The sequence below is a fragment of the Anser cygnoides genome, chromosome 2 (assembly GCF_040182565.1).
Source record: "Anser cygnoides isolate HZ-2024a breed goose chromosome 2, Taihu_goose_T2T_genome, whole genome shotgun sequence".
Lineage (NCBI taxonomy): Eukaryota > Metazoa > Chordata > Aves > Anseriformes > Anatidae > Anser > Anser cygnoides.
The window spans coordinates 149,366,069-149,389,055 of NC_089874.1; the positions used below are offsets into that span (position 1 = coordinate 149,366,069).

A 22,987-nucleotide genomic window follows, 5' to 3' on the forward strand; every position below is an offset into this window, starting at 1 on the left:
TATTCATCTTCTAACCCAGCAGTGGGAACCCCACAGGAAGGTGGGGACCCCGCAATGCCTGAACAACCCTTCCCTCTGCTTCTCCCCCCCCCCCAGCACCTCATGCAGCACCTGTGGATGGAGGGAACCACCGAGCTGCCCCAGGCTTCGTCCTAGGGAGGACCTAGACCTGATCCTCCACGGACAGGAGCTGCAGCTCATCTACCCTGCCTGCCTCACGAACACCTGGGGATACGGAGCACCTCGGGGGGCAAATTGCACTGGGAGTGCTCCCGGTGTGCACGGGTAAGCAGTTCCACCTCTGAGCTGGGGCATGGACCCCAAAACAAGGTCAGTCCCACAGCAAATCATAGAATCATAGAATATCCTGAGTTAGAAAGGACCCTTAAGGATCATCAAGTCCAACTCCTGGCACCACACAGGTCTACCCAAAAATTCAGACCATGGAATATTTGGTGCAGCTTTTCCAGGAGGCCCAGTCCAGCATGCACCGTCCCAGCACCCACACCCTGCACGTGCAGGAGGTAGAACTGGAAACAGGCATTGACGAAAGGGGATTTTTGCACCTGACCCTGAAAGCCCGGATACAGAAGATGTAACCTTTCAAAAATGCAGGCCCTTCTCCTTTCTGCAGTAACATCGCTCAGAGGGAGGTGGCAACAGGGCCCACAAAGTCAGGCCTTAGTAATACGCTCCGGTTCTGTCCTCCCAAATGGGACATGAGTGTGCAAGCAGAAGGGGAGAACACATTTTCATGATGCAAAACACGCTAATGTGAACAATGAACGTCTGAGTGCACAAAAATCCTAAAGTTTTGGTAGTCGTTAGTCATTGTTTCTGGCTAGACCAACTCAGTCAGTCAGTTCTCCACACCACTGCCTGAGTGCCTAGAGAGGAGTTAGGAGTTTACAACAAGGTGGGGAGGAGAAGCTGCAGCAGCCTCCACTTCGATGGCCTGAAACGGCTACAGAAACATCTGAAAACTCCAGCCTGCCTACTAAACAATCCCATTACCACGTTAGGTGGAAAGTTGTGCTGCCTCTATAGACATCTGCTTGGTGCAGAGCACTTCAAAGCAGCTGCTGACTAGACCGGCTTCAGCACAAGCCTGGCCTTGCAGATGAATTTGCATAAAATTCAGAGCAAATGGAATGAAAAATAAATCCACAAATTTCCTCACTTAATGAGAGGAGGATGAGAGATGTACCTGATTTTTAGGAAGAGTGTTCAACCACTAGTGTTTGACCTAAGTCTTAGACAAAGGAGCAGCCCCGATCAAACGTTTTTATGAAGTGAGATGTGTGCAGCAAGGAATTCTTCTGAAAAAAAAAAAAATCCTCTGCCTGGCTTCTCCAAGTAATTCCTCACTCCCTGAAAGCCAAATTCTTGTCCAAACAAATTCTGTCAGGCCTTATAGTCTGGCTCCATCCCACCTAATCAAAAGCATTTAAAAGCCTTCATAAGCTTAGAATCTAACTACTTCATATTCGAAGTATAAATACAGCCTCCAATTTGAACTGCCCTCTGGATGCTTATCTGAACTGGTGGCTTGAAAGGGGCTTCTGGTCTCCCAGCTTCAGGCAACCAATGCAAGTTTGGTGGGAAGAATCCAGGTTGTACTATTTCCTGACTGCACGCTTCCAGAACAGAGGAATTAAGCACTTCTCCATTGTGTCTGGTTTTCTACTTTGTGGCAAGAGAGATTTTCCAAAGAGATAAGAATAAAATGTTTCACTCAAGAATTTCAAGAACTCAGAAGTAGCTTGTGATACCTGAAATAGCACTACTGATAAACTCGCTTTGTATCTCCTCCTGACCCATGACACCTATCTTTAAGATATCCTCTGCCAGCCAGCTGATAAGACTTGTCTAGAAGCTCCAAGTGACTAACTGGTAAGAATACATCTCAAAGAGAACGCTTTTAATTACGTTTGACATCCTTCTATACATTTCGTGAGATAATAAATACATTTTCACCAGGTTTCCACTGATGCCATATGGCTGCTCACAAAAAGCTGAACAAATAAAGTATAATGAGGCTCATTAAACTAAAAAAAAAAAACGATCTGCGATTAGAAGGACTTTTGGAATTTGCAAGATGAGTTTCAGATGGAGGAGATACCCTGTATATTGCTGCTTTGGACTTTCTGGTCAATGGCCATAGTATCAGAGGTACCAGTGGAATTATGAAGAGAAGCAGACTCAGGAAAACTTGAATTATGAATAGAAGGTAGAACAGAATCAGCTTTCACAGAATTATATGCAAGCCACTCATCCTTAAAAGTGGAAAAATTGAGAGATGCCAGTTAATGAATGTGACAATAATGACTTGGAACCAGAAAACAGCTTCAGATGGTCAGATGACTATGAATTTGATGGTGCTAGGCCAGGATTGCAGTTGCAGTAGTAGGGTGAAAGAGCTATGGGCAAGAAATGGGAAAACGGTTCTACTACGGGGACAGTGTTTGCCTTTCCTGGCCACACGAGAGGGAAAGGAGATCCAAGGAAAATAAAAACAAGTCACAAAGTACCGCGGACCTGTGTTAATGATTCACACAGGGATCACCAGGCAGCAGCGACAGCAGGCGCAGTGGTTGCTTGAAGAGGTTCTCGAGGGTCTGTTTACTCCAAACACGCGGTTGCCTTACCACCAGACTGCACGTATCTTGGGGGGCAGAGGACAACCCCTGCAAAGGAGGTCAACCTCTGCCACTACCAGATGCTTCCCGGTTCGGTCAGGAATTGTGATCTGGAAACACGAAGGGCAGTCCCTGGCTACCCCCTGGGCAGGGCAGAGGTCCGGCTCTGTTGCCAGCACAGCTGAATCTTGGCTTCCTTATTTGTTTTTCCTGCGTTGCTGTTTCATTTCGTTTCCATTTCCCACTCAGTAAACATCTGTTTGCTTAAATCTCTTGCTGCTTATTGCTTGTGAGATGGAAATCTGCATATCACTGAGTCCACATACAGAGCAATTTAGCACCAAGGCATGGTGAGAACTACAGCAATCCCAAAAAATAGAGTCGGGATCCCTACTATCACCTTGTGACACATACAAATAACCAGGCAGTGCCGTGTCCCTTCCACCAGGGATTTCTGAGTGTTTCCAGCAGCACTAAAGGATGCTTTTGGGTGACCCCAGAAGTTATGATATGGATACAGCCACCTCAGGCTTCATTTGCACTGTGGCCGCTCTCACTTGAGCTATGCTAGTTAGAGAAGAATCACTTGAGCTAATTCTGCACCGAAAATCTGTCTAGAGCCTTAGAGAAAAGCCCAGCTGGTATTATTGTAGGACGCATCCACTGCTTAATTATTTGTTAGAAGTGCGGCTCAGAAAGATTAGGTCGTTTATTACAGTTGCCGTCGGAGCCAGCCTCCCTTCCCTCTGCTTCTCATGTCTGAGTGCGTGCTGCTTCTCTGCTGAGCCGAGGACAAACAGGATGGCAGTGAGTCACCTGCTTTTGGAATCGCTGCGCTGATAGCCTGTGTTTTTTTTATTTTATTACACATTTTTATGGTGAGATTATTCAAGCAAAGGGAGCAGAAATCAATCAAAGGAAGGGCTGCTGCCAATTATTCCAAGGTAGTCTTTCATATTGGACCTAACCCTACTCTTACCCCTATGGTACTAAAAGCTGGTCACAGCATGGCACTTACACTTCACATCTTCGCATTTCCCTTTCCCTCTAGTTTTAACGGACTTGCAGTAACAACAACTATTGTGTCTCTAACCCCCGGCAATTTCCTAAAGCTCAGTGCCTTTACCTAAACCCATCGCACCGCAAGGCGCCTCGGTAGGATCCCTGTTTTAGACATTAATGTCTAAAATAACGTCTTTAATAGAAGCAGCAGATGTACGAGGAAGAAATGAAGACATACAGAACAGGAAAGAGGGAGGACAGCACTGATTAAGTTTTGCTGTGTTACAGCTTGTTCTTTCAGAAAGCCTTGCCATCAGCTGTTCCCTAGCGCCGTGCATGTGTCTCTTTTGGCTGGAAAGCACTGCTTTGTGTGTCAGCTGCAGCATGACTTCTCCTGGCTATTGCTCACTAATTGCAGACCCACTTCAGGGTCATTCAGCTGAGCAGCCTATCTCCTCAACAGGATGCTGCATTTCCCCGGTACAAAAAAACGCTCCGCGTGGCACATTATGCCGAAGGCCCTACAATGAGATGCACAATGTACGAATTACACTACATCCGCTGTATACTTTCTCCCGTCTCATGTCTTTTTTAAATGAAAATGAAATAAGCTAATTCAGGATTACACTTTTGGTGTCGATCTAACTGTGATTTTCCCTCTTTGGGCGTGTAAATGCATGTAGAGGAGCAGTGCACTTCTCCAGTACCTTGAAGGATACAGACTACAATGATATCCGAACATCACAAAACAAAAGGGCCCCAACTCTTCAGGCCACGTGTCTTTAAAAGGTCCTTTCATAAGGAAAGCGCTGTTAGGCAAGAAAATGGAAATAATTCATGGTGGCACCATCTGCAAAGTCCAGAGGATTCACAATTGGCCAGATAACGTGGAAGAAATGTATCAGAAATGATCAAAATAGGGAAAAAGTGACAACCTTTGTACTTATTTACAGGCTGCTCAGATATCCAGAGGGAACTCTGCATAGCTCTTAAAACTCCCCGAGCTGGGGAGACTTTTATGAGATTTCACTACCCCTGTCATATTCACCCTATTTTACGTTACCGCAAAGAGGACTTAACGCTGATAAAATATACTTCCAAAGAGCACATTAGTTTCTTTTTGGAATGATGAGTTTCCATTAAGACTGACAGGTATTTTCCATAATTTCCCATGGGAGACTATCCCCAGACTCCTCTAAAAGGTTCTCAAACCCCACTGCTACTGCCATTCAAAACACACAAGCACAACACCCTGCTCCTACTGCCCGACTCAAAGGGCTGTTCAAAAACAAATGACAAATCCTTCAATAAATTGCTGCTGAATACAATTTGCCTGCCCTCCTTGATTTTGCTTATAAGGAAGAGTGTTTTGTTCGCATTACTCTTCCTGCCAAAAGCGTATTATCACAAGCTAAAGGGGGAAATTACTTTGTGGGAGCCTTTAATTAAAAGAGGGTAGCGTTTCATTGCCTTTCTTCTTTGTGATAGACACTGCCATCCCTCCCTTCTCCTTTCTCCATCTCCCAAAAAACAATCCGGAACAGGTTGGCATGATGATCTTGTACCGAACCTCCATCACCGCTGAAATTCACTCCTTTTATACGCTGGCAGAATGCAACATTGCATAACGCTATAAATAACTTTCTATTCATCAAGGGCCTGCCTGGGACTGGCTATCACGCTGCTCTTTCTAGCACTGTCCAATAATTGCAAATTACAATTTTCTCACCAATGTGTTTATTGAGCATTAAGAAATAATTGCAAGGAGCATGGTATCACAGTCTGGCTTTTTTCTTTCTTTCTTTCTTTCTTTTTTTCCTGTCCCATTAGTTGCATCTAAATTGTTCAAATTTCAATGTGTTGTTGAGAGGAAAAATTAATACGAGCATCCTTTTCTATATTGTTAACTATGTATACATTATATATATATAATTTCTATACTGTTAACTTTGCCCTGGACTAGGAAACTAGTCCTTCATGCCTGCTATGTTCATTTTTTCTTGGATGAGAGATAGTGTATGTGTGAGTGTGTGTGTTTCTGGGTGATTAGACTCCTTACCTCTGCTTCCCTTCTATCTTCACTTCTATCTACTTGACTGAAATATCAGTCAGAAGCCTGTACCAGACATCCTCGTGCTATTTGTGATCACATATCTTTCAGGGATTTGCTGTCTGGCAGACCACTGCAAGATTTTTAGGACCTTCTGCAGTAATTCCATTTTTTCCTGGAATCAGAATTTTCTCTTCTAAATGGATTCCCTCTTCCTTTTGGGGCTGCTATACATCTATGAAGCATATCGTGCTTTCAGTGCTTAAAAACTCCTGGATCAGCAGAAGTGTGTGCAACAGTAGATGTTAAGGGCTTCTCTGACAGCATGAGGCATTTGGATGGTAAACTCCCAAGCTCATTTCCAATGAAACTATGGGGTTTTTATTCTCACTGTTATACAGCGCAAATTTATCACAATTGGAATAAAAGACTTGGCAAAAAACATAAGCACCTCCTTGTCAAGAAACCATTATCTAAATAGCCTCTGAGATGTATCACAAGCACAAAACCACATTGTTTCCTCAGGAGATGCCTTTCAAAGCCAAGAGGTAAAAAAAGGCAGGGAAAAATACAAGGTTCAGAAAAAGATGACCCAAGGTCTGTACACTATAATTCAGCATACGTGAGCTCAAATCCGAAATATGGAAACACTGAGGAAAATTAAGGTAAATCACCCTAAACAATGAAGGCCCTGTGTAGGAGGTTGCATGCCCTAAACCTACAAATGGATGCTTTCATTCAAGCATGAAGTAGTCATAACTCACTACATCGTAATTCTCCTTAGAGGATTTTATGTGCTTTATCACAGATGCATTGATTTAAGGCATTAGCTGATTTGGCTTATCTTTCCTCCATGTATTTGGGCATATATGGCCCTGCTCTGTAATGACTCATTTGAAAGTTGAGCCCAGATTCAACACAGCAATTTGCCCTATTGGTATAAATCTCTCTCACCCCCAGATAATTGCGGGACAGGTCAGGAAAAGAGAGGGGTCCTGAGCACAGCCAATGCTATGAAAGTATCTACTGAACTCCACGTTGAAGTGCATTTAGAAATCCTTGAACCTCTTGAAGCTTCAGTATCTCCCCAACATCTCGCTCTGGAATTTCTGTGAACATGCCAAGTTACAGCCATGGGGCTGTGCTGTCTTGGTTGGGAACGGTCCTGGTATGAAGAAATTGCCATTATAGGACAACAGAAGCTCAGGCTGTTTATGAGCTACATTATAAAAGGCATTTTAAGAATCCGAGTAATAAAAGCTGTGGTTCTAGTCTAAAGAATGATTCCATTAAAGAAAGTGTCACTAGATGTTTCCATGTTTATTATGTGCTAGCAACTCTGGACTGAATGTGCTCAATTTGTGAGTACAAAGACATTTTTCTTCTAACAGCCAATCTTAAAAACTCAAGCTGGGATCTGAGAGGTGGGGTGGGTTTTTCATTCTCATACCTCATTACCAGTAAATGTAAATTAATATATACTTGCTTATGTAGCTATAACCGATCCTTATTTTGTTGTTGTTTTTTAAAAAAAATCTTGAAACCAGTTTGAAAACAAGAGCCAAAACACACAAACCAGAACACAGGGTTTATGCAGCGCTGACCCAGTGCCTATATACTGCAACTCAGCATACACGAGCACAAATCCAAAACATCTGACTGAAGCCACAAATGTTGCAAGATTAATAACCAAGATAGATGGTGAAGATACAACAAATTAGAGTCAAACCTTCCCCGGACTACTGCATGTTTTGGTATTGTCCTCTGAACTCTCGCCAGTGTCTTTTCAGGAAGGAGCAGCTCAGGGCTCCGGGTATTATCCTAGATAAAGTCACAAAAAGCCAGAGAGGAAGGCCGTTACCTCTCTGTATTATCATACAGTAAGTCTGCCACCACTTCCCTGGTGGCAAGCACCCGGCGCTGTGAACCTGTATGAAACCCACAGCCTGAATGCTACAGGGGCAGGAGCTTATCAAAATGGCTTTGAGCAACAGCTCGCCCTCCGTCCGTATCTCAGAAGCCACCAGACCGACCCAGGCGAAGGGAACTTCGAGCTCCTGGGATCAAGGCTGCAAGAGCCTTCAGTCAGTAGCCACGCTGTAATGAAACGAGATTTTTAGAAGACTAGCCTAAATTACAATTAGCTCGTAATAATTAGCAAGGAACAACAACAACAAAAATAGCATTCATTCACTCAAAATGATTTTTAATGTTATAATGACTGCTACATAATTATACCAGAGAAGGGCTATTGAAAAGAGGGAGAAAAGATAACTTCAAAAAAGGGAACTCATTTGGTGTTTATTTGCTGCAGGCTTCTAATTACTCTGGAAGCCAGCAGCCCTCCTGATAGGATTACCGCCACAAACGCAACTGCAGCTGCAAGGAACGCTGAGCACATCAGTTTTTTAGCACCATTAAAACAGTCCTCTATAAATACCAGATGCATCTATCTATCCATTACTATCCCTTCTCAGCACTTATTAGCCGAGCAGTCGCAGAGTATATCACAAAAATGAAATGTGTATCTGTGGCAGGACCGGCGCGGCAGTGCAAGTAATTTGTATCAGGCTGTAGAAGAGTTTAAGTTTTATTATTAAGTATATGTCACAGATATACTAGTACCAGTTCATCTTTTTCCCCTTTATAGTCCAGATTTATACACTTATTAATAAACTCCGGGCGGTCATTTCAACACTCGCATTTAGCAGAGTAAGCCGGTCAGATCCGATCAGGCTTGCGTGGATTCCACGTGGCAAAGTACAGAGCCCTGGCAACTTTAATTGTGGCAGTCTGGAGGAGATTTATGATGCTATCCATCCCGGTCCTAGCTAATAAATCACATCTTCCCTGGTCTTCAGCTGATAGGTTGGAGGAAAAATGCTGGTAGGTCTCATTAGTGCTGCACGGAGGTAGGCTCCCGAGAGCACCGGGCTGCCAGGGAGCCACGCGGCGCGGCGTTTCCTCCGCTTTTGCCCACATGGGATGCTCAGACGATTGCTGGTGGGACTCTGAAAAGCATTAAGAGGAGCAATTTTGCTCAGGAAGAAAGGCTGGAGGGGTAAAAACAGGCTTTAGAGCTAAGGCACCGGACAGCAGGTGCAGCCGTGTGAGTTCAGCTCTGGTTCCAGTACAGATTTCCCGTGCAGCCCGAAGCCTGAGCTTCAGTGCTCCTGTGCCTCCTCCAGGAGCAATCCTCAGGTGATGCTTCCTACCATTTGTCTTGTTTAGTAGATAAGCTCTTTAGGACAGCCACTGCCTTTTACTATGCATATGCAGCCATTCTCACCAGGGGGTAGTAGGTACAACAGCAATAGAAAACAATAACTAAAATAGCAGGAAAACATTTTCAAATGTCAAGTTTTTGTATTCTGTCCCTCCCTCGCATTTTTCCAGCAAGCTAATAAGAAAAAAAAATAAATCACAGAGCAGTTAGACATTTCTAAGGTCCAATGTGAACAGCATAAAGCAAAAAAATGTAGACATGCTCTGTAAAATAATACATTTCTCAAAATACTCAGGAGACGGGGCAATGGCAAACTGGCGGTTTCATTAAGAGATCAACCTCTAATCCTCTTTGTGGCGCAACATCAGTGGAGAAATTAAGATTCCTACATTATACTCTTAATAACTGTATTATTCTAAGACCTGCAAGAGCAGGAGGGAGCTGGCACTCCCGGTACACTGCGTGTGCCCTGGAGCCATGCGAGGCGAGCCAGACCGGGCACAAGCAGCATGCAGGTGAGGAACAGGCGAGCTCTGGTCATTACAGGGCAGCTCTGAGAGGTACACTGATATATTGCCTGTCTAATTCACATGGAAACAAATTACTGATGGAAACGTTCCCCTACGTCACATGCCAGGTGCGTTCCCAAGACAAACCAGAAGTCTGCGCGCTCAAGTGAAAGGTATGGATCCAGGTTTCAACGGGCTGGCTCTAAAGGAGCAGTGGCAGCAGTCACACAAAGCTTTTGCTCCTACAGGTAGCCTTCTCCATGCTCCCTGCCTGGTTTATGCTTCACGCTGCAGAAGGCAGTGCAGACGCATCCAAAGAGAAACGCAGCGGATGCGGAGATGCAAGGAAACGGTGAGACGACATGAGACAGCAAGCAGTCAGCACGCTTCCGCAGCTCAAACGCTGCCAAATTTCCAGCCAGCAGAGTCATCAGGTGGGGTCTGCAGGAGAATGGGAGCTCTCGGGGAGCTCTCCCCAAGGAGCAGCCCAGGTGATACTGCCGAGGGCGACGGAGGGTGGAACCGCAGCGACGGCAACGGCCGCGCTTCCCACAGGAGGTGCCAGGGAGGGAGGGAGCCTGCGAAGGGCTGGAAGACGAGAGAAGCTGCCGAGGTTTCATGTGTACAGGAGTCAGGCCTGGAAAGGATTTCCAGTCACTCTGTGGGGGCAGCTCACCAAAGACTGCAGAAGTTCACTTTGTGCTTACCGGCATCGCCGAGGTAGGTGCATACAGACAACGACACAAACACTTCTGAAGTCTTCACTTATCTGAGCTGCGTGTGCGACACCAGGAAAAGACTACCATATCTTTGTTAATGACTCCATTAATGAATACAGAGTGAAGCTCAGTGGTACAAACCCTAAATAGCTGGCTAATGCTTGTAGGTGCATATAGCACCTATTTCTTGAGCAATCACGTTAAGTACCATGCTTACTGCTTCCTCATGTTTCCAGGAAGAAGTTCAGCTTTCGAAGGGGAGAAGAGGGAATGAGAATGCTGCATGCAGCCCCGTAATAGTTTCAGTTGTGAAAAAGACAGAGCTTCATGATTTCCAAAGTTGCTATTTTTGTACATGCTTGGAGAAAGCGCAGTTTAACAAAACTTCACAATCAGCGATCCTCACAGAGTGTTCAGCATGTATTTGCCAGTTCTTTACTAAGCTAATTCATTTTTAAAAGCATCTCAGCAGAGATTTCTGCTCAGATTTAGATTTGCATTCCACTGTACGATACTCTTCAGTAGAAATATAATACTTTGGAGATAAAAACAATCACATTGTTTCATTAGCCTGAAACATCTCAGATGGGGACAGCCATTAAAATAGGTAGCTTATAGATAAGAGCACAGCCGAAAACCCATGTTTCAGAGTGAGGGTTCAGAATGACTCTGGCAAATAGCCTCCACTTCTGATGGAAAGGTGCGGGTAGGGTCAGGTCAGAACGTGGGCTGACACGTTCAGCTGATGAAGTCCTGACTGCTCTCTCAGCTCCGTGTGTTGGGTATCCTAACACACCGCGTTTCAGTGCTTCCCAGTGGTTGTTTTATCTCGCAGGGAAAAGCAAACTCAGAGGCAAATGTTCCTTGATGAGAAAATGTTCCGTAACCTCTCAAGACAGAGCCAACCTTGTGATTCATACACGTTATTTTTCCTGAAGACAAGTCAAGCAGGATGGCACTCACGTGTGGATGTCTCCGACTGTTCTTCCTCCTTCGATAGGAAGCATTTACGAATGTCCCTTTCTCCAAGTCATCACAAGACTTAAGTAAAGCTTGTGGAAGTCCGTGAGAGCCCCAAAGCAGATTTTAAGCAATGCTTCACTGACCTCCTAATGCATTCATTTCTTCCCAGAAAAGCTAAATATTGAACATTTCAGAACCAAAACGCTACTGTATAAAGGAAACCAAAAACACTCCACACTGAATTATTCTTAATTCCTTTTCATCCTGAAAAGTTCCTAATGCTTCGCTAGAATATAACTCCATACCTTGGCAAAGGTTTTCAGCAGGACTAGTACAAAGTACTCTCTGGCCGTCTCTAAAGCCAGCTTGTTGGTAGCAATGTACAGGAGACAACTTAGACCTGAAAATGCAGCTAAACCAAAATAAATGATATACTGAATTTCAACAGCCTTTCGGGTTTGAATGTTATTGATATATATCGCTGCGATTTAGTTTTTAAACTTCGGAGGTACATCAGAAGTTATTTTAGGAAGAACTTAAGCTATGAGGCACAAGCTGACATTTTGAGGTATCATCAGAAAGATTACAATGAAATGTTAAAGAGAAAAGCTATTCCCTTCAGGCTGACAGAAGCAGGAATGGCACATCCTCATCTCTCCATCTGAAATTCTCCAAGTCCACCACAAGCCCTAAATTGTACAACAGCACACTTCAATTATTCCCCTGCTTTCAGTGTGCTAAAAATAGGACTGACATCACAAACCAATTTTAACTAATATTCTAAGGCTAAGTGCATGCCAGTGTCAGTAAATGAAACGTAAAATTAATTGTACTGCAAAAGAGGAAAGCCTTATGAAAGAATTCACTGTAGTAGTAAACGGTGAGCACTTTGTATGCCCTCAAGCTTCACTGAAGTCATTATTACTTGTATGTCAGGAAGGCTACTTTCAAAAGTATTTTTCAACATGATGTTCATAATTTATTATTGGGCAGGCACCAGCTAGGCAGAGCCCGAGAATCGATGATGTTGGCTTCTCATGATTTCAAGGGGCAGTGTTTGGTCTCACACTTGCAAAAGGGAAACTGTTCTTAGCTTAAGTTTTGACAGAACACAAAATTGTCTAATTTAGAGAGACAAAAGGTATCATCTTCTGAAAGAAATACAAACGCCATGTTCTCAGCACAGGCAATCATTAACAGGGAGTGCTGAAGCTTTAACGTGGAACTAAGAACATCAGGGAAACTTTTGGAAACCTGCCCTCCGTATATCAGCTTTCTACATATCCTCAAGCCATTACCACTTACTTTCCTGACCAAACAAGATTTGGCTGCTGTTACTAACACACTCCCAGTGCTACTATGGATGGGCAGACTGACCTCCGTATGCTACTTTACACCCTAACTGCAATACTTCCAGGTAGAGTAAGTCTCTTTTGTTGGTGGAAGATGTTGAATTCCTTAGGAGATGACACATTCCTTTAGGCTCCTTTGTCTTTAAATTTTTTTTCTTCTTTTTTTTTTGTTTTTCTTCTCCAAATAACTGCAGCTTTAAGAGGTTAATGAAGCATATTCCTGAATATGGGAGGACTGAATTTGATGCACAACAGTTTTAGGACCAGAAGCTGAAGGTACAGGGATAACTTGTTCCCTGCTCCCACGGGGTGTGCAAAACGCAGGTCCGAGTGAGTCACCGGACGGGCACGGCAGCTGTGGGACACAAATGGCCAATTTAACAAGCATGCTAATGTCCACTGAAGGGAATGGCAATTAGAAGCCCAAGCTGTGTCTTAGGGACAAGCTGAAGTGACAATGAGGAGATGCAGCTGTTCAGAAGGAAATGTGCAGAGGTAGGAGCACTCTGCATGTCTCATCTGTGCTCTCTACCACAACGATCTTGATTTTGCTACAAAGATACTGATCATGCTGTTGCGGAAGATGGTTTCCAACCAAGCTAAACGCCATGTGAAGACTTTTTTATACATAAAACATTGTATTTGAATTCCCTGTGCCTTGGCCCTAACCTGTGGAGGGGCATACTGCCTAACACACGGGGACGAGGACAATTTTATTATAGCAAAATGGTACGACTAGCTGGTGCTGGAGAACGAAGACGTGTTAACAGCCTTGTTCCAAACGCTGCTCTTGCTAAAAGGAGGTTGCACTAAATATGTATAACTACAGTGGTGTTAGGAGAGTGAGAATAATAATTTTCAGAACACCTGTGCTAAGAGCACCACTTTTTCAAACACTTAGAAAGTGAGTACCTTTGCTCTTGTAAGCTCAAACCGACTTGCGTGGTGTTTACGTGCCTGCTTTTGCATGTGCATTCACATCAGAAGAGCTGGTTCCTCGGAATGCCATCGCCATAGATAATTTAACGTGGCCCCGCGAAATTTAGTTTAATATGCAAAGCAAAGATCACACAAAGTGATAAACATTTAATGCTGGTGGAGATGAAGGTGACACACTACCATAAAATGAAAAAATATAAAGCGGTATTTGTTCTTCCTGTCAGCCTCTGCTAGACGACTTGATAACAAAATGACACACATGTATTTCCAGACTTAATCTGGATGCACAACAAAGCCTAAAATTTAAACTAACAGGCCCCAAGGATTCTGATCCAAGAAAACACTATGCCAAGAGAAAACAGTGAAATCTGATGATTACACTTTTCAAAAGAATGATCCCTCAAATGTGTCATGCCAAGATTATAAATGTAACTGAATATCCACAGAACCTACAGGCAATTTTTAAAATAGAAGCCAGCCTTTAAATACAAGTATTTCAACCTGAGCCAAAGCTGAGGTTATTTTTCTTTAAAAAACAATTTTCGGTAGTTATTTTTTGGTTTATTAGGCATTGATGACACTGACCAGTAGCTTCTTCTTGCTTACACCCAATTAAAAAGAAATAATAATAATAATAACTAAAAAGTCTTATACCAACTGAAAAACCAACTTTCCTTCCCTACCAATTTTGACCTTTTCTGTTTGGGAGACATTGATTTTTTTTTACCGCCTGTGTTTCTAATGGAGCTTGAAATTAACACGGCTTTTTGTTTACCTCCTAATTTGTGCACCACCATCATCAGTGTTGTCAGCACAGCTCTGGGAATAGGGTTTGTTTACTGCTTCTGCATAACCAGCAGAAGGAGCATAGGAGCAGAAAATAGGTTTGGTTTAGAGTTTTTTCCTTTATTTATTTTTTTTGCCCAGGTCCTTTTATAGGTTATGTATTAATGACTTGAGTGATAATGTGACCCATTTTGTCAATATTTCTTAAATGGAACATAGCGAGACTTGAGCTGGCTCAGGGATATGTTGAATTCTTCTGGCGCATACATCATAAAAAGTTGGTATTATTGTGTCAGTCCAAAGCATCTGTCAGCCTTTTGCACAGTGGGAGTTTCAGCGAGACCTAGCACCGCCTGCCTAGTGTGGAATACCAACTAGAGAAGTTCCACAGCAACTCATTCTCCAGCTAGCTTCTTTGGCGCAACGTCCCCATCCCTGCATTAAGACAGCCTCCAATACCTGAGCCCCTGAAGTGACACAGGACCAATGTCATCTCCTCTTCTCCGCGATGAATCAAATATTCAGGACCAGTACATGGGCTTGCATTCTTGCAAATCTGCAGCCTTACCAACTCTGTAAGAATAAACTTATTTCTCTTGGTCACCACCAAAGTGCACGGGAGGGGAAGATATACAAATAAATTTGAATAAGTTACCATCCCATTAACAGCAATCGTATGGCTGATACATGATATGTCCAATTAGTACTGTAATAGGTCATCGCATAATTGACATTTGTGGTATGCTACCAAACCGTGAATATTGCCAATTAAAAATAACTCCAGCCATTTTCCAGGTGCAGCTATAAACCCTGTGCGTTGATCTTGTGTCATTGCAAAGGGATGGACTATACAATCAGGGAAACTTCTTACATCTGGTTTCCACTACTTTTCAACCTAGTCTTTCTTTCCTAGGGAACTTTGTGGCCCAAGGTGAGAGAGGACAATTCTGTTCACAAACATCCTCACTCCATGCTCTTGTGTGGACACTGACATACCCTGTACATAAAGTACACCACCCATTCACAAACGATATTCTAAACAGTACCTTTATTTTGTTGCTTTAAATCAGATCCACCTCTTCAAATATTCTACCCACAGCAGTACACAGGGCTGATGATCTTCTTCGGCATAATCTCAATGACATGAGCTTCTTGTTCCTGTCACAAATGTACCCCTCTTCCCCAAATTCAGTACAGCCTCCTGTTATGCTCCCCAGTTTTCTCCTGCTTATGGCATGACATTTGAAGATCCTCAGCATTTAATGCTGCATTGATTCAATGCCTTCGATGACGGACAGTACATCCAGCCATTAGGTAATCCTTAATAAAAACCTCACTACATTCCTTGTGAAGTATCAAGAGCTGTGCTTTAAACAGTGATGTGGCATGCTGAAAATCATACCTCCCCTGCTCTGTCAACTGTGCTTCCATGTCAAAATAACACCTTTTAGTTAACTCAAACATGCAGCGTATTTCAGTTGTTTCTTTTTCTGTATTCTCTCTACTCCCCAGATGACAATCTTGTTGACTTCTGCCAGTAGCTTCATGCCTAAAGCCTTTTTCCCCTACAGAAGGTCATTAAGTTTGAGCTGTTTTTTTGTTGTTGTTGTTTTGTTTTGTTTTTCCTGCATGAAGCTACCAAAATTAGGTTGTCTCAGCATCGTCCTGTTAGCATCCCAGAGACTAAACAACTCTATTTCCTCTGGAGACAGGAACTCAGAAAGGCCATCTTCTGACCCAGCTAGAACCATGCATATGCACTCCTCATCCCCTAGGTTGTCTGTGGACTCAGTGTAAATCATTATCAAGTAGTAGAAAGCTGAATCCTGTTTTCTGATTTTTAATTCAGCTCTTCTCAAAACAAAACAGAACAAAGCCCGAGGACTTATTTAGCCAAAAAACATTAAGGTACGAGCCAAAAAAAAAAAAAAAAGAAGTGTAATGAAGTGTAATGCAATTCCCAGCCTCAGCTGTTGACCCTAACCCTAAGAGGGTTGTCCATCATATCCATCATATCCAAGAAGGAGGGGAGGCTGACCAGCCTTGGATGTGTTACTTGGCCTTTCTGAGGAGAGCGGATGCCCTGGTGGCAGCTTTGTAATGAGGAGATTCGTTTATTAGTGGGCACATTGGAAAAGCATATTCATTTCCTAAACTGTCCGATCTGACTTTAATCTTCCATTTACTTCTGACCTCTGCTACACGGAGGCGAATGACAACGCAGACCACTAAGAGTCTCGTGAGCAATCCAGTCTCTCAGCGGATTTTCTCAAAAATAGTTTAACTAACAGATACTTGGGCTGCACCACAAGCACAGCGGGGCAATTTAGGACCTAGCAGAGTCTCAGAGGAGCAATTTGCCTGCAGAGATTAGGAAAGGATTCTCTCCCCTTCCTCAATAATCATACAGTGGGAACCATTAATAATAAACATTTGTCATCTCTCTGCAAGTGAAATAAAAGGGCATCTCCTATTCTGAGAACTCTGTGGTTAACACCGATGCCTGGAGTGACGGGATGTGGTGCTTTTCATTGTAATTGCTGTAACATTGCACATTTGGTTAACCAGCTCATTCGGGCCACTGCCAAAGGCAGAGTGTTGGTCTGAAAGGACCCTGGTCTGACCGGGGAAGCCAACAGCACGTGCAATTTATCCCTGAAGTTCAAAAGCAGATCTCTAAGCAGATCTCTCGTGTTACAGGATTCAGAGGCTGGAAAAAATATGCTGCAAGGGCTTCTACAAGTGTTTAGTAAGGGTTTACTAAACTAAATTGGTTTGCAACAGTAACTGAGTGTTTACTAGGGCACAAAATCAAAGGATCTTAAGGGCACAATTTTAAAACAACGAAAATGGTTAAAGTTTGCATTCTTATCCAGTGCTATTACAATAATTGCCTTATAAATAGATTCATGCGTTTGTCTGTTTTCATTTCATTTTTTGTCAAAGACCGATGTACCAGAATGTTAATGTTATATAATTATATATTCTGTAAATTAAAGCAGCATGGCGTACTGGTCGGGAATAGCACATTTCACACTTCATTACTTCTGCTGCAACTCAACCAATGTTAAGCTCTGAATTTTCTGTTTCCAGTAGTCAGGATTTCTTTGTTCATTACTTTCTTCAAAGCATTTCTGTTTCACAGTTCTTCGCTGCTTATCCACAAGCTCTCCCGTCCTCAGTAAAGGACACGTGGATAGCGATGGCAGAAATCTGGGGGGTTCCTCTAGTAACGAATGCAGAGGGCAACGGAAGCAAAGAGTAGGTTCTGGAAATGTATATGGGTGTCATATCGGGTGCTGGGGCAGAATTGTTACTGGCAGCTCAAAGGTCAGACTGACAGAAAAGTTACAGCCAACGGACCCAAATGCCCGACTATTCAGTTGTAAACCGCAGCAGGTGTCCCGAATTCATCAGATTAGGATAAATACCATGTTGTGAGATTGCTACCAAGTTGTGAAATGGTTAGCTGAACTTTTAAACACAGAAGGTCACCCTCATCTGCAGAAACATACACAAAGAATATGCGTGGTGAATTAAAAGAGGCCTGAAATACTGATAACAACTATCTCCGACTTCACCACCACCAAAAATGTAATTTTTACCTGCCCTTCAAACACACAATAACAAACCAAGGAATTTGCATTTTTGCAAATACAGCTATAAAAAGATAAAGCCAACATGCCACCAAAATCCATGTCTTACTTTACCTCTTAGCACATTTCCATGTGGATTTGGAGACAGTTTTGATACCAGTAGTGAGAGCAGCAGAGAATAACTTTGATTTTGATTTGCAATGCAGAAGGAAGTCAGAGCATATTCTAGATTTTAATTTGTTTCATAAAATACAGATCTGCTGAGTGCAAATTGGAAACGTTGCCAGTGGCCAAGGTATTCAACCATAAATGTAAAACAGGAGGTTAAAGAGTTGTGGGTCACCTTTAAAAGATAAAAATCATTGGATCTATTCACCTTGGTTTAAGAAGTGGCGAATGACGGAACTAGCCATCTCTAATACACCAGCTCTAACCATATCATAAGTGGGAGTGCTGGTAGGTTGCAATGCTTATTCAGTAGCTGAAAGCTGCACACGTGGATTCTCCAGGCAGCAGCAGGAGTGCCCTATTCTCCCACTGATCACATCACGCTGCCTGCGAGCTTCCTATTATATGTCACAGCGGAAGCGACCTCACAGGTGTGAAATCCTTCCCCATCCAGATCACAGACAGCTCAACTCGCAGCCTTTGGTTTCAGTCTGGCTTCTAGCAGCAAGCAGATTGCACGTAACAAAATCCCCTGCTTTGAAAGCCACGTGCGATGGGCACGGAGGCCATCAGCAGGCAAACCACCAGGTCCTTCTCTGCGAAGCGCTTTTTTTACTTTACCTTTTAACTCGTTCCGAAGCGGGGCCCCTTACTGCAGCTGCAGGCTCCACTGTGCTCAGATTCCCCAGAGAGGCAGTTACACGGTTTCACAATGCTCTCAGCACTTTAAAGGGTGTGAGCTCTTGCTAATACAGTAAAGAAAAAGCTGCCATCACTACAATGTCACAGCAGCTTCTGTTTAAATAACTTCCATCTCCCCGTGCTTACAAGCACTATGAAGTGCCAAGACTCACAAAACCACCATATTTTACATATGGACCAGCAGGGCAAATAAGGGTTAAGTTTCTGGTTGGTCTGGTATCACCCAGGAAGCTCAGAGCAGAAATAGAGCCAAGATGTCCTGAATGGCAGTCCTATACTGTAACCCCAAGCACATCCGTCCATAAAGGTATTTTATTTAAAGATGCGCATTTTCCTTTCCAACTTGGCAGTTTGGCTTCTTTTTAAGACCTTTAATTATAGCTCAAATTATGTTCAATTTATTTTTCCATGGTTGTTTTTTTCCTGTCTAGGGCTCCACTGTTTTTTCTCTCTCTAGAAACACCAAATGCTTTAAAATCTCTTTTGTTGTTAGCAAGCAGGAAAGGAAAGGAGTTTTTTTTTTTTTTTTTTTGAGAATGTCTTTCTCTTTCTACATTTAGGAAGCAAAACAGATGTTGTGCTCTCTTCAGGGAGAAGGATCCTATCCCGTACCAGGTGTGAGCAAAGGCTGGTTTGCATGTGGAGAGGAAAAGAGCAGCATTAAAGGACCTTGTTGGAAACGCAGAACCAAGGGCAAAAACGTTTGGGTTTTGAGCTAGAAAGGTAAGTTCACCCACCTAAAGAAAAGAAGGGGTACCAGGAAAAAAATAGGGAAAGTAACACCTTGCTTTGCATTGGCAGGAGGAATAACCACTACTGCCAACCTTCCCAATAGTAATCGAGTGTTTCCCTTATGGCAACAGCTCCACAAACCAGGGAATGGCATGAAAATTTCTACTTTGGTTTTTTAAAAGGTTTAACGCTTCAGCCTGAAACCAAGAAGAGCAGGAAGACTCAAAATCCCAAAACACAGAGAGCAAAATGTGGGTTCCTTTGAAACCTCATCTTTTCTGAAGGGGTCAACACCACATTTTTAATACTGTAGGCTGACATTACTGAATAACTTTCATAACCCAAAACATTTCCTAAGTCTTCTGTTGCAACCCCAAAAGATAATTAAAGAAAATCCCCAGCATAACATGAAACAATTACCTAAATACAACTTCACCTTTTGAAACACTTCCTCTGTGTATATGTGAATATGTAGCTAAGAAATAATCCTGTTTGCATTAACAGAATTGCTTATGCATATGGCAATAATTACACACAAAAATGGCATAGTTAGTTCAGACCATTGATTTGATATTGGCCTCACTTTTGATGAAACAGTCACGCTCGGTCAGTATCACACAGGGTGAGAAAGGTCAGAGCAGCTTCCTCCATCTCAGCAAAGACTGTTCCACCAACGAAAAGAAAAGAAAAATGGTTTCCTTTGGAGTTTTATGGAGTTTTATTTTCTGTCCTCCTGCAGATCAAAGAGTATCCTTTCCTGCATGAACTAAGCCATGTTTGCATAAATGTCAGCTCAGTTTTAAGGCCAGCCCTGCACTACAGGCTGACAGTTTTATCTGCAGAGCTTGATTTAAAAAAGAAGACATAGGAGCTGGTCCCAGTGCTGGTTCCAGGATCGAATTTAAGAAGAGACAGGTGTTCACAGGCATTATTTATACCCAAATGCAGGTCCAGATGCCTCCCTAGAACCTGCAAACCTCCTCTGTGGCCTTTCCATGGCATCTTTTTTCTTTTATGTGGGAATAATGCTAAAGCAAACCAAAGCCTATTCCCTTGGGAATGAGAGCACTGTGGTGTTCAGGTACTATTTTACTTGTTTAGTTCCTCTGTTTAAATTTGATGTATCCATTTTTGACAAGTCCTTGGTGAGGAAAACTGACTGTTTACACAAGGGATGGGGTGCTGGAGGATAGGCCAGACTGCTCATATACCCACATGTACAAATAGGTGACAGGAAAATCACAGAATGGTTTGGTTAGAAAGGGACATCTAACAATCGCCCAGTTCCAACCCCCTGCCATGGGCAGGGACACCTCCCACCAGACCAGGCTGCCCAAAGCCCCATCCAGCCTGGCCTTGAGCACCTCCAGGGATGGGGAATCCACAGCTTTGCTGGGCAGCCTGGCCCAGCGCCTCATCACCTTCATATTAAAGAATTTATTCCAAATATCTAATATAATTCTCCCCTCTTTTAGGTTAAAACTGTTAACCCCGGTCCGGTACCACAACAGGCCCTGGCAGAAAGTCTCTCTCCATCTCTCTCATATGCCCCCTTTACTGAAAAACTGCAATGAAATCTCCCCGGAGCCTTCTCTTCTCCAAGCAAAACAACCCCAATTCTCTTGGCCTGTCTTCATAGGACAGGTGTTACAATCTTCTAATCATTTTCATGCTCAAATAGTGCTCAAAATTGCTGAGAAGTATTACCATATTGTACCACGACACGTGATAGCTGTGGTATCACCACTGGGTACAGCAGGAAACCAGTAGAGCACGGCCCCAGAGGTGCAGGAGAAGAAAACAAAGCCAAACCCACAACAGTAGGCCTGTTCAGAAACCCCAAAACTGTGCTTCCAGGAACTGTATGCCAACTGTAATCCATAACATCGTACACTGATGCACAACAGAACAGACTTCCATTCTTTGGGTTAATTACAGGTGAGGTGCACAGGAACACCTCGCGCCAGGGCCGTGTCTTATGCACACAAACTTTACAGCAGGTGACAGTCTAAGAATGAGGCAAACAAACCCTCTGAGGGGTCCCCCTTCCTCTGAGGACTTGAAAAAGAAATAAAGAAAAGGAAAATGTCTTTGTTCTTGAGTTGCTTTTGTCCTCAGAGAAGTAAGGCTAACCAGAGTTTGGAAGTGGAATAACTAACAGCAGTATTACAGGAATCCAGACCATATTTAATAGGAACACCATTATAATGCAATGGGTAGTAAAAAGCCCACTGGTGATCATCTTCTTTTTCTGCCACCATGTTCTACCTATAAATAGCAATCGTGGTCCTGGTGCCACCTTTCTGGCCCAGCAATGAAGGGACAGGGGTGCATTTTGTGCACAACGGCAGCATTGCTGCTCCGCTGTGACCAGAGGGGCAGTGGTGTGGTCTCCTTGTGCTGGTGGCAGGCCATGAAATCTCAGCAAAGCAGGAGACTCGGTCAGATCCTATGCCTGGTAAGAACACAAACAGGATCCCAAGTCCATCACACTTTGCCTTTTTACGACTGCAAAGAGTGAAATGAAACCTGTTCTGCTGTATGCATGGACTTCCAGAACTACCAGGGAGCCAGGCCAGGTTTGCCTCCATTACCCAAACGCACCCTGTATTTTGTACTCTTGAGAAATAAACAGATTAATAAACTCGGTCCATCAAACAATAAATAATTTGTGTGCACAAACAGATTTGATTCACAACAGCCCAATGGTGCACGTTACTAATGCAGCAAGCTGCCTGCTATAAATGCAATGTGTTCTCCAGCTATAGGAAAGCAAAGGGATACAGCTGCTGAAGGGTGATGTGAAATTAAAGAGGGAATGAAACGTGTGATCTTATTTAATCACACCTGGTGCTTCAATTTTTCAATAACAGCACCCTGCTAGACTGTGTCAAATCAGTTCTACAAAGAAAAAAATTATGGATGGAAAAAGAATTAACTCTTTCATCCCCACAGTTAATACATTACACCAGTCAGAAACATCTTTAACAGTGGCTGTTAAGAATCTTTTTTGCTCAGATGAAAGGTGCTTGGCACCTAGTTGAATGGTGCTCAGTGGCTGATAGTGCTTCTGTGCCAGTAGGTGAGTGTGTGCCTTCCACACTGACATAAGCACAAGCCTCGAGTGCATGGATAACCTGTTCTTACACACAAGAAATCTTCCTGGTCAGAATCAACTCGAAGGATCGAAGTGCCACCCTGAGACCAGTCATTTCCATTTGCTTCCTTAGGTGGGTGGCACATATGTGCAGAGAGACACGCAGGAAGCAGCCGGGCTGGGGACAGCAGAATGCAAAAGGGGAGAAAGCAGCTTTCCCCTTGGTCGTTCAGTTCAGCACAGATTTCCTGTAAGAAGAAAATTTATCCCAGCAATCACTTCTGTTTCCTTATGGGCTTTTCTCTTTTGAAGATCTGTGCTTTTTTTTTTTTTTTAAGTCATATTTTTCAGTTAGGTGTTTGGGTTTATAATGTCAAACATAATGTGATTCTGCAGGCACTGCATTGTGTGATTGCTTATGTCCCATTGGCCAGTCAGACACTGTTCATCAAACAGTGCGCCCTATGTCCTAGTAAATCACTTTTGGTAACAGACAGCAAGGTGTTC

The 22,987-nt window shown here is 43.2% G+C and overlaps 1 protein-coding gene across 4 annotated transcripts in view; it reads right to left on the reverse strand.

Annotated features, from left to right (window-relative positions):
• The window catches only part of SAMD12 (sterile alpha motif domain containing 12), a 175,165-nt gene that overhangs the window by 43,914 nt on the left and 108,264 nt on the right, over window positions 1-22,987 (reverse strand). Inside the window, exon 6 of one of the 4 annotated variants that reach the window (XM_066990690.1) lies at window positions 21,129-22,728. The exons of the other annotated variants lie outside the window; for them this stretch is intronic. Within the exon in view, the coding sequence (XP_066846791.1) occupies window positions 22,715-22,728 (14 nt within the window). The 3' untranslated portion in view covers window positions 21,129-22,714. Of the gene's footprint in view, window positions 1-21,128; window positions 22,729-22,987 lie in introns of those variants that run through there. 4 annotated transcript variants of the gene reach the window in all.